At 51.2% G+C, this 15843-nt stretch overlaps 4 protein-coding genes across 4 annotated transcripts; 2 read left to right on the top strand and 2 right to left on the bottom strand.

Annotated features, from left to right (window-relative positions):
- Positions 1-354: 354 nt before the first annotated feature.
- ASPSYDRAFT_191861 (uncharacterized protein) lies at positions 355-3456 on the bottom strand (the record flags this gene model as incomplete). Its single annotated transcript, XM_040843651.1, has 4 exons — positions 355-1160; positions 1245-2093; positions 2209-2323; positions 2664-3456. The coding sequence occupies 4 exons, from the start codon at positions 3454-3456 to the stop codon at positions 794-796; spliced, it is 2124 nt and encodes a 707-aa protein (XP_040707731.1). The 3' UTR covers positions 355-793.
- Positions 3457-4085: 629 nt separating this feature from the next.
- Positions 4086-5665, top strand: ASPSYDRAFT_53537 (senescence-associated domain-containing protein; the record flags this gene model as incomplete). Its single annotated transcript, XM_040848705.1, has 2 exons — positions 4086-4737; positions 4806-5665. 2 exons carry the CDS (start codon positions 4086-4088, stop codon positions 5663-5665), a joined length of 1512 nt encoding a protein of 503 aa, XP_040707732.1.
- Positions 5666-8530: 2865 nt separating this feature from the next.
- On the top strand, positions 8531-11812 carry ASPSYDRAFT_140784 (putative serine/threonine protein kinase (Kin4); the record flags this gene model as incomplete). The annotated part of the gene is made up of 3 exons (XM_040841079.1): positions 8531-9838; positions 9899-10193; positions 10254-11812. 3 exons carry the CDS (start codon positions 8531-8533, stop codon positions 11810-11812), a joined length of 3162 nt encoding a protein of 1053 aa, XP_040707733.1.
- Positions 11813-12939: 1127 nt separating this feature from the next.
- Positions 12940-14235, bottom strand: mdm12 (ERMES complex subunit MDM12; the record flags this gene model as incomplete). The annotated part of the gene is made up of 1 exon (XM_040840861.1): positions 12940-14235. One exon carries the CDS (start codon positions 14233-14235, stop codon positions 12940-12942), a length of 1296 nt encoding a protein of 431 aa, XP_040707734.1.
- Between the last annotated feature and the right edge of the window lie 1608 nt (positions 14236-15843).

The following is a 15843-nucleotide window of genomic DNA, read 5'->3' on the forward strand; positions in this document are numbered from 1 at the left end:
ACGAAAACACGTCCAGATTCCAGAATGCGCCCACTCTAATGCAACTCCTAACGCGTCAAACATCTCTCGATCCCTAATATCATCAACATCATCTTCATCATCAGACCTACGTCGAGCCACCGCGATATGGACTTGACGCAACAAAACAAACGCGCTAAGAAACATAATCCATTACCGGGCAAGACGAGTCACTGCTCTTTATTTATAGCCATGGGCAACAATTTCCTCCGATGATTCTCGTATTCCGTCCATGATCCGCGCTCGAACTCCCACTCATCCGGCCGTCGGTTTGGCTCGGAGTTCGCCCTCTAATGCCCTCCAACTATACAAATTCGAAGCAAACTGTCGGTTCTCAAGAGGGGGGCATCAACACTCAATCCGTCCAAAAAGCGGATTGCCGTCATTTAATCACGACATTACATCCATGGATCATCCTGGAGTGGCCCGGGAAAAGGATCCCCGTGCGCCACCCATGAACGATTTTAGGGCTGATGCTGTTCTTCGACCCAGCTTAAAAAATAATGAAATGCAATGCAGCGAAATACGGCGACGAAGGTTATTTTTGAATAAGAGATACCCATTCTACATACGCAATTTATACATACACCTATCTACTCTATCGACCGGACACGGTCGCATAATTGTATCATGTAATTAATTGTCATAATTGAACTGTCCTGGACTCGTCGAGCAGAACAAATATGCGGCGTCGCCGTAGCCCATTGACGACATGTTTCATGAGTGTCCAGCACAGCGAAACCAGTATAGAAAATAAGGAATAAGTGGTCCATATTCACTGTGTGTACTGCTTCTGCAATAACTTGGCAATCGTCTGCAGCTGAATGTTACTCGTACCCTCGTAGATCGCACCGATCTTGCTATCACGAAACATCTTCTCCGAGATGCCCTCACGAACGAAACCCATGCCGCCCATCCACTCGACGGCTGAGCCAGCGACACGGCCGGCGACCTGGGAGGCATAGAGCTTGGCCATGGCTGCGTCCTGCACGAAATCCTGGCCAGCTTCCTTCTTGCGGGCAGCGTTGAAGACAAGAGCGCGAGCTGCCGCGATCTCGGTGTAGGCCTGGGCAATCTGGTGCTGCATTCCTTGGAATTCACCAATGAGTTGGCCGAATTGGCGGCGGTCGTTCCAAACATAACTATTGGTTGATCAGTGCCATGTTTTTCAATATTATAAGAACAGAAAGAATGTAAGTGAGTTATGGTGTCTTGCTTAGACCTACCGAGCGGCTTCTTCCCAAGCACCGAGTGCCAGACCGGTCATTTGGGCGGCGATACCAATACGACCTTCGTTTAGAAGACCAATGGCGTACTTGTAACCTTGACCTTCCTCACCCAGGAGGTTGGCCTTGGGGATTACAACGTCATCGAAGTTGAGCACGCAGGTGCTGCTAGCTCTGATTCCGAGTTTCTTCTCCTTCTTCGCAATCGAGAATCCAGGTGTATCCTTCTCCACGATGAAGGCAGTGATTCCCTTATAACCCTTGCTGGGGTCAAGGTTGGCGAAGACAATGAAAACACCCGCCTCCATGGAGTTGGTGATCCACATCTTGGATCCGTTCAGCTTGTAGCCATCCGTTGTCTTCTCGGCCTTTGTCTGAAGGGCAAACGCATCTGATCCAGAAACAGGCTCGGAAAGACAGAATGATCCAACGGTCCCGGTGGCCAGCTTAGGGAGCCACTTCTTCTGAACCTGCGCATCACCGTACTTGATGAAGGCGGTGTTTACAAGGGTGTTGTGAACGTCAACCAAAACACTGACACTGGGATCGACGCGGGCCAGCTCCTCAATAGCCACGATCGCAGAAGTGAAGTTCATCCCCGCGCCACCGAACTCTTCGGGAATCTCAATGCCCATAATACCCTGCTCGAAGAGGTGTTCTACCAAAGCGGGGTCCATAGTCTCGGTTTCATCCATCTCACGGACCTTCGGACCAATTTGCTCCTGGGCAAACTTCGCTACTGTATCGGCCATCAGGGACTCGGTCTCGGAGAGGTGTGAGATTGGTGTCGGTGTGAGGCTGGCCAGATCGACATCACGCCGCCGGCAAGTGGTAGAGAAAGCATAAGTGCTGCAGAAAATAACACGTTAGCGATCAGCCACATGAATTGCTCCCTATCCACCACAACATGGGCAGTATAATATTTCACACCCCAGCGTTTCATGATAAAAGTACAGAAGCATACCTTTGAGGAAGGCGGGAGGCCAACGGTCGGGTTGCGACAGGGCGGATAGAGGGGATGGTGCGGGACAGAGGCCGCAGCGCACGTGTAATAGACGCCATCGATATGGGATAATGAGCTTTAACGGGAGGAGAAAACGGACCGAGTAATGTTTGATGACACGGGCAGAAGAGGAGGGAGGAGGAGAGATTTCACAAGGGGAAAAATGGCGGATCCGGGGTAGAGGAAGTACGAGCACGAGTGAAGGCGATCAGCCTCGGCAGCCTCGGTACGGTTAAAGTCGGCCCTCCGAATCGGGAAGTCCTTCTTGGGCCTCGAATAACTCGTCCGGCCATCTCTCCGAGGCCGAATTTCTACAGTATGTTTGACGTCCATGGTTCTGCAAGTTATTGTATTCCGCGGTAAAAAAAGATCATAGCGACGGCTTCACGAAGCCAGCCGTTCTACTACCTAAACACGAACCACCTTTTCCGGGTCAAACGCCTTCGCTTGAGCAAAATAGTAGCCCCTCTGGTTTGCGAGCACTCTTTTCCCCGTGCGTTGTTGGGTATAATCACAGTTGTAATGTGTGTGTCCAAATGCCCAAAGTCTTACTTGTGGCTTGTCCCAGCAATCCTCGCCAGTGAGATCGGTTGAGAAGGCTGAGGATATCGGACTGTTAGCATGAGCAGGATCACAAGCTTCGGATTCAACTGTCGGTGAATGATGGGTGAAAATGATGATCTTCTGGTGAGGATTCGCCACAATTATCTGCGATACTTGCTCATTCAGCCATCTTCGATCCGCCTCGTGAGCTTCGCAATGAGCCGCAACGCTCCAGTCACTAATGTCGTAGAAGTCATTCAGACGATAGCTGACCGACAGTGATTGGGTTTTGGGAACTCTGGAATGAAATGTGCATCCGAGCACTGTCACATTGTCGGAAATGTCATATCGTGTTTGGTCAAGAAAGACGAACTTTCCCAATCCCGTTTCTTGGGTTCGTCGGCGAGTGATGTCTTCAGAGAACGCTCTCACCCGATGTTTCGCGGTCGACCAGTTGGAGCCGTACGGTTCATGGTTCCCCAGTAGAAAGAATACCAGCTCGAAGTTCCGAAGTTGCGTTTCCAGAAAGGCAAACAGCTCGTCGTCCTTCACGGTTCCAATATCTCCCAGGAGCGCGAGAAAGGGAGTTCTGGGAGGGATGTGGAACAGGTCGTATGCGCGGGGATTCTCAAGGTGGAGGTCCGACACAATCTGGAAAGCCGCCATCTCAATTAGCTCTCGAGAAAATGCCAATTGGAAGGAGAGGCTGGCTTAAGCGCTCTTGCTCAATGGCCGATCAATTTCTGTAGCCGCCGTTGGTGGGAAGTTCTATTTTAGTTGACAAGACGATACGAGACGGTTGATTCTCAACTTTCTCCTAATCACCAACTCGCGATCCCAACAACTGAGGCATGGTCTTTTGATTTCCAGCTGTTTCTGCGCCCGCCCGTTTGGCGGTCACACATCCATCCATGACGCTCTTCGCTGCTATTCTTACAAAGTTTCAGCCACTCACAGTTCATGTGGCGGTGCAGTCTGGAGTGCCAATGTGGCGCAGTTGTGGAATGGGCGCTTATTCATCTGGTCGATAACCACTTAAAGGAGCCCCTCCAAAGCTACCAAGAGCCCAAGAGTGCAGCCTGCACCATATTAATTTCTTTCTTTCTCCCGTTTATTCCGTCTCCTTGTGAATCCCTCTCATATCTCATCTGAAATAAATAGACGTGGGTGACTGCGTTTTCGAATCCGCGACTTGACAACACTTGCATTTGAACTTGCAACGGCCCATAACGTCATATCGTTGAGAGTCCAGAACTCACTCTTTGAATCCTTCAGACAATACAATCCGCCCCACCATGGCTTCAAATTCGAATGACCCCAGACTCCTCTACAGCATCAACAATGTCCACGCATTCCACGTACAGAACGGCGAAGAGTCGAGCCTGACTCCGTCTGGCCCCCAGACGCTTTCGCTTCTGATGGTCCCAACTACAACTTCCACATCTCAGAACCAGAATACACCTTTGTCGTCCGCCCCAGAAACCCCGCCTGAAGAGGACTTCTATCTGCATCTACATCTTCCTCCGGAGCTTGACTTGGCTCTCCCTGCCACTACTCAGATTTACTACCAACCTCCGAGTAGTTATATCGTTCCTCGCTGGGATTTGGGGCCAGATGCAGGCGCTTTCATTCGTATTCAATTTCCCGGGGTTGGATCCGGGCCCAACAAGGTGACGCAGGAGGATATTGATACTTTCGAAACAATCCTTGCTCAGTGCACAGCCTTCCATGAGCGTGCGCAAGCCGCAAAGGACCATGCAGCTTATAACCCTGCGGCCTTTGCACCGGGTGAGGGCTATGTGTCCTCGCCAGGGGCTTCCGGGTCGAGTGATAGAAAGGATGCGCACGGACGTATTGTTCTCGTGGACGAAGAGGATGGAAGCGTTGTCGGCGAGATGGAAGGATATGATGTCGTCGAGGAATCTGATGTCAAACCCGGCTCGAAGAGTAAGGCTTGCTTATACTACATAATGGAGTCATGAATATCAGTCTAACATTTTTTTTTTTCTATATAGGGCCTGTCCAAATCCAACTCCCTACTGAAGGCGAGGGTAATCAAGTTGACGTCAGCAATGTATCTGAGGAATACCTTGCAACGTCGCGGCACCCCGCATACAAGGGCTCTTCTCTTGTTCAATCGTCTGCTACCGCTTCTCGCTTGATTGTGACTGGATCCACGTATCTCGCCAACGCAATGGCTAGTGGCGCAGACACGTTCACTCGCAAAGTCAAGCCGAACCCAAAACCAGCGACCTTCTCGGATGCCACTCATACTCGGGTTCGCAAGATCGGAACTTTTTCTAGCGGTGCGGCTGGGATCTCCTCGAAAACGGTTGGCCAGGTCGGCAGGTACGCGCAGAACTTCGGTGCCTCGATGGCCGGTCGTAATAATGGAAAGGCTCGGGGCGATAGGTCAAAGGTCCCTGACAATGGAAAGCCGGGAATTCTCAACAAGTCCATGATCGCCTTTTCCACATTGGCAGATGGCATTGAACAAGGTGCGCGGAATGTATTGACGTCTGGGTCAACGGCCGCATCTACAATGATTGGCCACCGCTACGGAACGGAAGCCGGCTCGGTCGCTTCCAATTTGACAGGAGGCATCAAGAATGTGGGGTTAGTTTATATCGACGCCTCGGGGGTTAGCCGCAAGGCGATTCTCAAGTCGGTAGCTAAGGGTATGGTCGTTGGGCGCATGAAAGACGGGCAGCAAGTCGTTGTTGGCGCGGGCGATGGTGGAGAGGTTTCTCCTCCAGGACAGAGCGGCAGCCCGGCCGCAAGACGGCCGTCTCCCAGCCCAACGCCGCCTCCCGCATACGGCGCCTCCGGGACTTACTCACTCGGCGGGGCAAGTATGTCGGGCGGGAAGCGCTGAACCTGCCAAACTGGGCCGTCAAGTCAACGAGGATCTGCTTCTCCTTCTTTTCTTTTATGAGTTCTTACTGCGTTTAAACTCGAATACGGCTGGCTGTTATTTATGAATTTATGAAGAGCTACGGCAGGCTGTCGTTGTTTCCTGTTCTGTTTTTGTCTATTAAAAATAGCGACGTGAGCTTGGGTTAAGACTGCGGTGCGGGTCTCGGTTTAATCTACAGTTGCATCGTTTTAAAAAAAAGACTTTTACTTCGGAGGATGAGTAAAGAGCGAACTATGGAGCAGCGTGCAAATATATGGTCCCTGACTTAAAATATAGCTTCGAGTAACTAGAAATGCTCGTTTTGACCAGTAAGAAAACACTTATTCTGCAAGGTAAAGGTTAAGTTCTGAATTACGAGGCTAGAAGTACCAATAGTAGGACGGTTATTGTTATATATTGCGGCGCCTAGGAGTCGATATAGGTATTATTTATCCCTAGTATTCAATTTAAATTGAGAAGACAACCCTCGAGAAAGCTCGACAGACGCCATTTGAAGCCAGTCAATTACGAAAGGGATGCAAGACAAGGCAGCTTGGATGGAGCCCTGTGCAGAAGTGGGAAGCGGGCTGCTAAGTTGCTATGGATCTCTGGCGCGATCCGAGAGCTTCCATGGGACGGGATGGGGATGCAGATGGAGATGGAAGCTTTGCCGTGGTAACAGCGCCGAGCACAGCGACAACTCGACAATTGAGACTCGACTGCATCGCCGGTTCACAGGCTCGCGTCTGCAGGACAGTGCTGGCACGGAGATCAAAAAACAATACAGGTTCAGATGATTGACCGCCAGTTTGTTGACTGCGACAGCTTCAGTTAAGATGACGATCGGCTGCGCCCGAGGCTCTACTCCGCTTTAGCGACTTACCAGCCAGGATGAAACAGTGGTTCGCTGCCCCTGATGATTTGGCTGGTTTCGTTCAAAATCGAGGGTCAGCTTTCGGGACCAGGAATTAATCCATGCTTCATTTGCTGTTTGCTGTGCTGTGGATGTGAATGTGGAGGCTGGGTTTCATGAGTCTAAATGTCAGGCTGTCTATTAGTATCGGCAGGGTCAAGGTTGGCAGTGGCAGCTCGGACTCAATTGATGGGATCGCCTTCCCACACATCGAACACGATCAGTGCCTTCACTGTTGCTGTGTTATTATTTCAACTCATATTCTCGTGGCTACGTAGCAAAGGGATGTCTAGTCTGTGCATCGTTGTGTTTCGGGTCATGCGTGTAATGATCGCTGTTATTCGATCTGGTTATGCACCTCGACTGTGGCCATCGAATCATCACCAGGAGGATAGAGGATGGGCCAGAACCTAGAGAAATACTAAATACAAGAAGAGCGCAGAGCATCAAAACAGCCGGAGCAAGATAATTGAGCCCTGTACTCAGCGGCATCGCCGTTTGTAGAGCGCGAGTCCATTGTTGCCCACCCGCTGCAACCCAACTGTTTCTTCTCCGACGTGGTCGAGCTCTCCAGTAGTCCGTCTCTCGCAGTCTCTCGCAGTCTCTCTTCCTCCCGGTCTCCTTCTTTTCCTTTTCCCACCCCCTCCTCCCCTTCCTTTCTACCCTTCGTCGTTTCTTTCTTGTTCCCTTTTTTTTCTCCTCCCTTGGGTCGAGTATACCCGTCTCCTTGGGGCTCTGGTTGCCGCGCGCTCTCCTTTCCCCTCGCGCCGTTCCCATTAACCCCCTGTCCGCTCTCTGGGCCTCAGCAAGAGTCGACCTCTTACAACGCCCTCTCGCCGCTACTTCGCTCCTCAAATTCCTCCTCCCGTCGATCATGCTCGTCTTATTCTAGAACACGCCCTGCCTTTTCAATTCGTTCTGCAGCCGTGTTGAGTTGGGATAGCCTTCTCCCGACTTCCACCCGTTTGGCTTGTGCTGGTCGCGTCTTCCGAGGCTCCCTTCCCGCCCGCGTTTGTCGCTGCCGCTCATTCTGGTCCTCACCAGCGCATTCCCAACCAGGTAGCTGATACTTCTGGAGAGAGCTGGAGTACAAAAGGCATTTCTGCAGTGCAGATCCACAATTGTCATATTTCTGCGACCGAGTCCATCATCACATCGAAAAAAAATCAACAATCCAAAAAAAGACAACATATTTTCTTTGTTACGAAGCTTCCCCTGTTTCCGACCTCTGCTTTTTTGAGCTTACAATTTATATCGTGTGTTTTCTTTTATTACCCGACCTGGTGTCCTCGATATACGATTGATAAATTCGGCTTGCTGTGATATCGCCTTTTCTTCGCTTTAAACTGTTAGTTCAGCCTTACCCCCTTATTCGTGGCAGCCAACTAACTTGAACCGATCGCGATTCAGCTGCCCGACCGGATTAACTAGCTAGCCGTCGAACATTCAATTACAGTCGCCGAACAACCGAATTCGAAGGGAGAGAAAAGAAAATAGAAAATCCGCGAAGTAGGGACGAAACAATAGTCAACCAGGGAATATATCCAGTCAGGAAGAGCGATTTGCGAGTTGGGCGTTGTATCCTCGATTGCAGCATCTCAAACGCGTAAGGCTGATCGCTCATTTTCTCCCTGCGCGTGCCTGAAGCGGCCGCCTTGGACCGAAACGCAGCAAGCAGTCTAGAGGACTAGAGGCGTAGGTACGTGATAAAACAACTCTCTGCACCAGGCTCGAAACCCAAAATCTTTCCAGGATTGCACATAAGTCATTAGTGGTCCTCCTGGCATTGCGACTCGAGTGTGCGATAATATATCTCGTTATAGGGCCGCCGGAGCCGACGCGGGGAAACTCCACATTTGTTTTTTTCAGGAATGCAAGCTAATTTGACTACAGCTTTTACCCCTTCTGGTCCTGACAGCTTCTCTTCGGCTATGAGCGATTCCATACCGCAGGCTCTGCCACGCACCCATGCCTCTCAAGCCATGACCCCCGCGGGTTTGCCAACCGCCCACAGCAATACAAGTCGATCCCCTGTCTACCAAGACCTTCTCGGTGGGCCGCCTATTCCTCCGCCGAGGACTTCCTCGAACCATCAAAGAAGTCATCGTAGCTCCAACAAAGAGTCTAGCGCAGAGAAGAGATCAGGTTCGCGTTATACGAGCAAGGTCGACGAGCGGAGTCGCCGTGACAAGAAAGGTGACGAATCTCGTTCTCGCCGTCAGGCCGCTCAGCCATCCGACGATCCGTCAAGAGGGCCAAGCACCCACAATCAAAGCTCTGCTCAACACGAGGATTTTATGGAGACAATTCCGAGTCAGGGCACGTTGGTGAAAGAGTCAAGTACCGTTATTAATCAGGTTTTAGTGAGCGATCCCGCCGTCGATATCGAACGAGAAAAAGCCCGTAAGGCAACGGCACCGGTGTCGGCATCTAACGAGAACGCTTCGGCTTCGGGATTGGGCTTAATGGGTGACGAAAGTATGGAGGACGGTGGCCGAGTCGGTATGCCAAGCCGACAAGAGTTTCCCGAACATACCATTAAGCGCAAAGAAACGACATTTGGTCAATACATTCTCGGGCAGACAGTAGGCGAGGGAGAATTTGGAAAGGTCAAGTTGGGATGGAAGCGAGATGGCTCGATTGAAGTGGCCATTAAGCTCATCCGCCGTGAATCACTTGGATCGAACCCGACTCGGTTGCCCAAGATCTACCGCGAGATCTCCATCCTGCGAGACCTTTCTCACCCGAATATTGTCCGGCTCCACGAAATGGTAGAAACGGATCGGCACATTGGAATTATCATGGAGTATGCATCGGGTGGTGAACTTTTCGATCATATTCTCAGAAACAAGTACCTGAAGGATAATTCTGCTCGACGCCTTTTTGCGCAACTTGTATCGGGTGTGGGCTACCTGCACAAGAAAGGCATCGTCCACCGCGACTTGAAGTTGGAAAACTTGCTTCTCGACCGGAACCGCAACATCATCATTACGGACTTCGGCTTCGCAAACACGTTTGACCCCACTGATGAGCTCAGTGAGGAAATCGAGTATAACCTCACCAATAAGGAGTTCGTGAAGAGGATGCGCTTGGATAAAACCAACGCCAAGGGTCTGCGCCGAGGAGACTTGATGCAGACAAGCTGCGGCAGCCCTTGTTACGCTGCTCCGGAGCTCGTTGTGAGCGATTCGCTTTACACTGGACGAAGGGTAGACGTGTGGAGTTGTGGTGTTATTCTTGTGAGTGACCTTCCTTCCTCTTATATTACTTTCGCACATTTGCTGACCAAGTGCCACTAGTACGCTATGTTAGCGGGCTATCTTCCGTTCGACGATGATCCAGCAAATCCCGACGGAGACAACATCAATCTGCTGTATAAATATATAGTCACGACTCCTCTTACATTCCCCGAATATGTTACACCCCATGCCCGTGATCTATTAAGGCGGATATTAGTTCCGGACCCTCGAAAGCGAGCAGACCTTTTCGAAGTTGCGCGGCACAGCTGGCTCAGTGATTATGCCGACATTGTCTCGCACATCACCAGCAGCACCACCAAGGTGGCTGACATTTCCTCAACCACTGTTTCTCGCGGTATGGGCCTCCCTCACAGTAAACCGTCACTACTGTCCCGTACTAACTTAGCTTCGACAGAGCAACCCAGAGAAGGTCCAGCACTTGCCCGCAGCGCTTCCGTCAGAGAGCCTCCCAAGACGCACCACGGCTCAAGCCCGTCTGTTGGGGGTCTCGTACATCATCCAGGGGACGTTTCACAGGACCAAAGCGACAGGTCCAAGACGCCTCGAGACACCAAACGTCGAACCGTCCAAGTGGAATATGTTGCTCCTCAGTCTCAGACCTCAAGAGGAGAAACCTCTGGGTCCAGTGCAACCGTCCAAAATGCATCTCCCACCGAACCCGTATCAACAAGGGCAAAACCAACCGGCCAGGATTATTCTACCCACACTCAAGCGGTTCCCGAGCAAACAAAACAGACCACCACTCGCCAGGCCCCAGCACTCCCGCCTACACATTTACCTCGTTCTACATCCGATACTCCAGCCCTCTCAGGGACAGCCACTCAACCTACCCGACCTACCACCGGAGGCTCCATGGCTTCATTCAATGCGGGGCGTTTGCCATCTCGCGGGTCTTACGGGCAGCCATTGGCACCTACCGTGGCGGCGACGAACGCCCAGGGTCGGCTCGCGCAACCGAAGAGCAAACAATATGTCATCTCTGCGCCGATTCAGCAAGACGCCAACCAAGTTGCCGGCGTGGATCATCAAAGCGCACAAAACCTCCCAACCAAATTCAACACAACCCCTCGACAGGAACCCCCGAAGGGTCACAAGAGATCAAATACTGTCTCCAGTATTGGGGAAAAGTTATTTGGACGGTCTGGCTCTATTTTTGGTGGACGCGGTGGCCAAACAAGTGCGCCAAGGCAGCAGAAGACTGGCAAGCGTTATCCTCCCACGAGCATGAGAGATCCGTATGGTGGTGATGATTCGAGGATGTCAATGGACTCGCGACGCTCAGCTCAGTATGGCTATGGCCGCAAGACAAGTGAAGCGGGCGGCGAGGGCAAGCCGCGACGTTTCTCTTTACTTCCAGCCTCGTTCTCGCTGAGGGGTATTTCCTCTTCAAGTAGGTCACAAACACCAGATGAGGAGCCCCAAGACCGCGTCACGGACAACCGTGAAGGCCAGCGCCCATCAACAGGAGCTCTACCAAGTCGAATTCGGGCTACTAGCTATGGTGCTCACGATGCGATTGCCACAGGAGCAACCGATGGCCCCTCGGATGATGTTATAGTCAATGATGACCCAGTCAATTACCAGAATCGCATCGACCAGCAATTTGCGGTGCTGCACTCAAACCACAGTGAGACTTACCAGCCGACTCAGTATGGTGCCGCGTCGGCGGAGCAGGTTCATCAAAATAATGAGCACTATTACCGAAATCATTACGGGAATCACTCGACGCCTAATTACTACGATGAATATAACGGTGTGCATGACAACGGATCCAAGGCATCAATGCAAACTGGGCGTTCCTCGAATCGGCCAGGTGTCTTGCAGAGAAACCACCGGAAATTTGCAGACGCGTACGAGTATGAATCGCATCATTCTGGTAGCTCTGGAGCGGCCCGAAAAGTGATGGACTTTTTCCGTCGACGAGCCAAGTCTAGGGCTGGAGACGAACGTTAAGGCCCGTTTACTCTAATTCAGTCTCGGCTTAAATTTTCTTCTCTTTTTAATTATTCCGTCTGATTGGACTGGATTCAACTTTCTTGGTCTTCATTGTGGCCTGTGACCAACGTGAGAAGACCTAAGAGATCAACACTTCAGGTCTTGATAACATTGCTTCTTGTTTGCCTATATCCGAGGAGTCAAGAATGCTAAGAAGACGACGTGTTGTCTATACTGGACCCAGGATTCGAACGCAGCTGGGTGGATCGAGGTGCGTTTCGATCGACGCTTTTCGGGTGAAAGAAAGTCGACCAGACCAGGCTCTAGGATTACTGTACGTTGAAAGAGCAGAGAGGTTATTTGGATACCCCGTGATACCCGCGCAACTTTCATCCCGTTCTGTTGCATGTAGCTATCAGTTTGTCTTCTGTTGTACCAGCCGCCATTTTTTCCCTTCTTGCATGCATATCCACATCTAGCATGTTTGCATTTTTCTTGTTCAGAATAAACCTCTTTTTTCCTTTGTTCAAAGCTTTGCTCTCCAGGTTCCTACGTTTTTCTCATCATCTTGCTTCGTATCTTTCTACCTGTTTCTATAACCTTGACCGATTGTAAATTGACCCTGCCTGTCTACATTACATGCCTATTCTTCTCAGCATTTGCTCTAATGCTTGGTCAACTACTACATTTTGTACCAAGGCGAGACGGTTTGGCCTTCTTAGTCCTCATTTTTTGACATGGCGCAGCACCCATCATCGTCATTTTCTCGCCCTCTTACCGCGAGGCTTATTCAAGGGTAATATTACGGTTGTATTTTTTTTGCTCTTATCTCTTTTGCGCTTGGACGAGAATACTTAAGTGATACATACACTGGGACCAGGCCTGTGGGTATCCGATCCATCCTACTTATTATTGTCTAGTATCTAAATTCTTCAATTGTCCCTTTTGTCCAGTTGATTCTGTTCGATGTATGCTGTTATGCTCCTCTCTATTAACTGAGGGAGTAGTGGATAAATAGGTAGATAAAGAAGTAGTAGAGTGTGGTGTGGCATGCAATCATGATAAATCAAAGGTTGAGTCCATGAAAGTGCATAAGTCGTAGGGCAAAGAGATGTGAAATATGGTATCTAAGTAAACAAGTCTAACTAAATAAGAAACGTATAAAAGCTAGGAAACACAAGCTCTTCCTCAAAGATACGTCGAACCTGGCCTAGGACAAAGCGCTCGACTTTGCCGACGTTCTTGAGGACTTGCTTTCCGTCTTCCTTGCGGCCGATTTCACTCTCAACGTGGATCTCTTGTAATAATCCATGGCCTTTTTGATGCGACCCCGCATTGCCGTTATTATTACTACTACTCGAGGCGCTGCTGGTCGCATGCTGGTTGCGGTGAGCGTCGGGAGTAGGGTCGGGTCCAACTAGGGCTTCTGCATCTTCGGGAGATAGAAAACAGAAGTTGACGCGCTTGCGGATGTGTGCGATTACTGCGACTCCATCGAAGGTGATGCCAGTGACGTTTAATTTAAGAGGAAGGCCTACAAAACTTGGCATGGGGTAATCGAGAAGGATTTCAGCTGTTAGGGATAGGCGGATGTCGCCAGCATATTTGGCATGGCAGAGGATTTGGAAGTCCTCTGGTCGGCGTTCTCGCATGCGTGGTGGGGGATGGAGTGGTTGTGCCGAGGATGAGGTGGGGTCGTCGGTGAGGTGATGTTGCTGTTCATCAGGATGTGAGGATGCACTTCCGCTGTTCTTGTTTGAGCCGGGAGGATGAGTGCTTGCGGTTGAGGGGCGAGAGGTTGGGTTGCTGGAGTCAATGTCGCCGTCTACGCGGTGGAGTGGGGACGGTCGATGTCCAGCCCTTCCCCCTTGTCCTGTCGCGTCCGCCCAGTTGTTGGTAAAAGGCGAACCACCCGCGACGGCGGCCAGAGGAGTCTGGGTACCAGAGAGACCACCTAGAGACATGAGGTGGTAACCCAATGTCGAGGTTCCGCCGGGGATACCTGGAGTGCCAGCGCGGGGTAGGAAGTGTGGATTCAAGTGGTCTATCGGCGAACGTAATGGGGAGGAGGCATGGTGGTCTGCATCGAAGGGATTCCGAAGCGAATGCCGTCCGGTTATCGGTATGTCATCTCGATATGAAGATTCGTTGAATTCGGATTGCGGTCTGTCCCAAGGGTTGTCGTGAAGCTCTTCCGACATGTCGGACGAGGCACCATCCTCGTCATCTTCGTAGAAATCAACGAACGGCTCGCAGAAGTCTTTGATCTCTAGATCAGGGGCAACTGTTCCGAAGTCGAAGGAGTGGACTTGTACGGAGCGGATGAAGCGTGGGAGGGGCACCTCCTGGAATTTATCGTGGATGAAGGAGCGGATGCGCTCAGCCAGAGCCTCGCCGTCCGGACCAGAGGTGGCCGTACCCCAATCGACTTCGATGGACATCACATGTGCGAAGCGGAAAAGAAGCTCGTTGGCGAGAGTTGAGGGGAGCTCTTTGGAGCTTTGGCGATAGGAAGGTCTGGCCGGAGCTGGAGGACAGCCCGCAGGCCACGTGACCCCGCAATGACCAGCCCGCGGTCCGACCAGCTGCTTGTGTTACAACACCTGCAGCCTCAACTTCCAACGTGCATCGTCCCCAACAACCACAACGACAACGGCTTGCAGGCCCCAAATACGGCACAATTTCTCTTGCAGGAAACCCCAGGCCTGGTGGGTGCCTGCTATTTTGTTCAGCAGTTCTTTGTGCTGCCTGTGCTTCTACAACCGGTTTCCACACCGCTTTAGGTTTACTACCGACCCAGCACTCTGGATCGCTCACCTCGCTGCGGCGCTGCCTCGTTTCCTCCCGCTCTTATTTATTAAGCGGCGCGGACTCGCTCGAAACACGACTCGTTCCCGAGGTGAACATTATTACCCAAAACGGCTGCCTTGGGTGGCTCTACACAAAATCCCGGGGCGTTGGCGGGCATGGGATTGCCGTGCAACCATGGTTCTGTCTATGAGATATCCGCACTCTTGTGGTTCTGGAATCGAGCCAACACTCGAGCTCTTGAATCCACCGCGGTAATTGGTGTTTTCGTCGTCTCCTGGCCTTGAATGAAGGAACGGGTGGATATCTGCCCATCCTTCACGTCTAATTGTTATTAGCTTTAATCCCCCTTGATCCTGGCTCATATTTCGTCTGACTGGTTCTCCATGACAGCGCTCTTTCTCGTTAACCTATCTGTGGAGCAGAGGCCTGACGGAATCTTCGCATCACTTTTCTTTCAAGCCCAAACGCTGTGATGAACCTCTTGGCGTCAGGACAGGGCGCCACATCCCGCGAATTTTCTTTGATGACACTCGCAAATCGGCCCTCGCTAACCCACAATTCCGTCGTTGACTCGCTGGCCTTGTCTCTGTGGCACTGACACCGAACATCACCCGGCGAGGCCTAGCGAATAGATGTCGTGCCAGGATCCAAGACATCCTGAGCTGAATCGAAGGAGCAATAATAAATTGTCCGACCCAGCAATCTCCTTCCGAGGGAATGAATGATGTCCATTCAACGCACCCACCCGCGCTCGACAAACAACACTAACACTAACCCATCACCCCCTCCTTCCGCGTCTTCGTTGGCTCCAGAGCACCTCGATCGCCACCGGATAACCCAATGCACCATCTGCAATAGCACCTCTCATTTGACAACTCGTATCAGATGATGAGAAGTGTCTGCGGTGCTAATGCATGTCGCGATGTACAATGCTAATCATAACTGACCACGGAAAAAAATGGACAATAAGTTTTTTTTCCCTGATTTCTAATTCTTAGCTGTGCGCACCGTGCACCTGCCAGTCCGTCTCGAGCCAGCGAAATCACACACATTTGGTGTGACGAGTGAGGCGGCTAGAGATGCGTCCGCCGTCAAATCTTGCTTCGTGTCCTTTTTTCTTCCCCTCCCTCCCTGCCTTCAGGTCTTGATCGGTTCCAAAGTATATCTCACTATCATTTGACAAATGATGCACTTCTCAGGAGTGAAACCAGGAACATCCCTGGAGAACATGAAGCCAC

The sequence above is a fragment of the Aspergillus sydowii genome (genome assembly GCF_001890705.1).
Source record: "Aspergillus sydowii CBS 593.65 unplaced genomic scaffold ASPSYscaffold_1, whole genome shotgun sequence".
In the NCBI taxonomy this organism is placed as follows: domain Eukaryota; kingdom Fungi; phylum Ascomycota; class Eurotiomycetes; order Eurotiales; family Aspergillaceae; genus Aspergillus; species Aspergillus sydowii.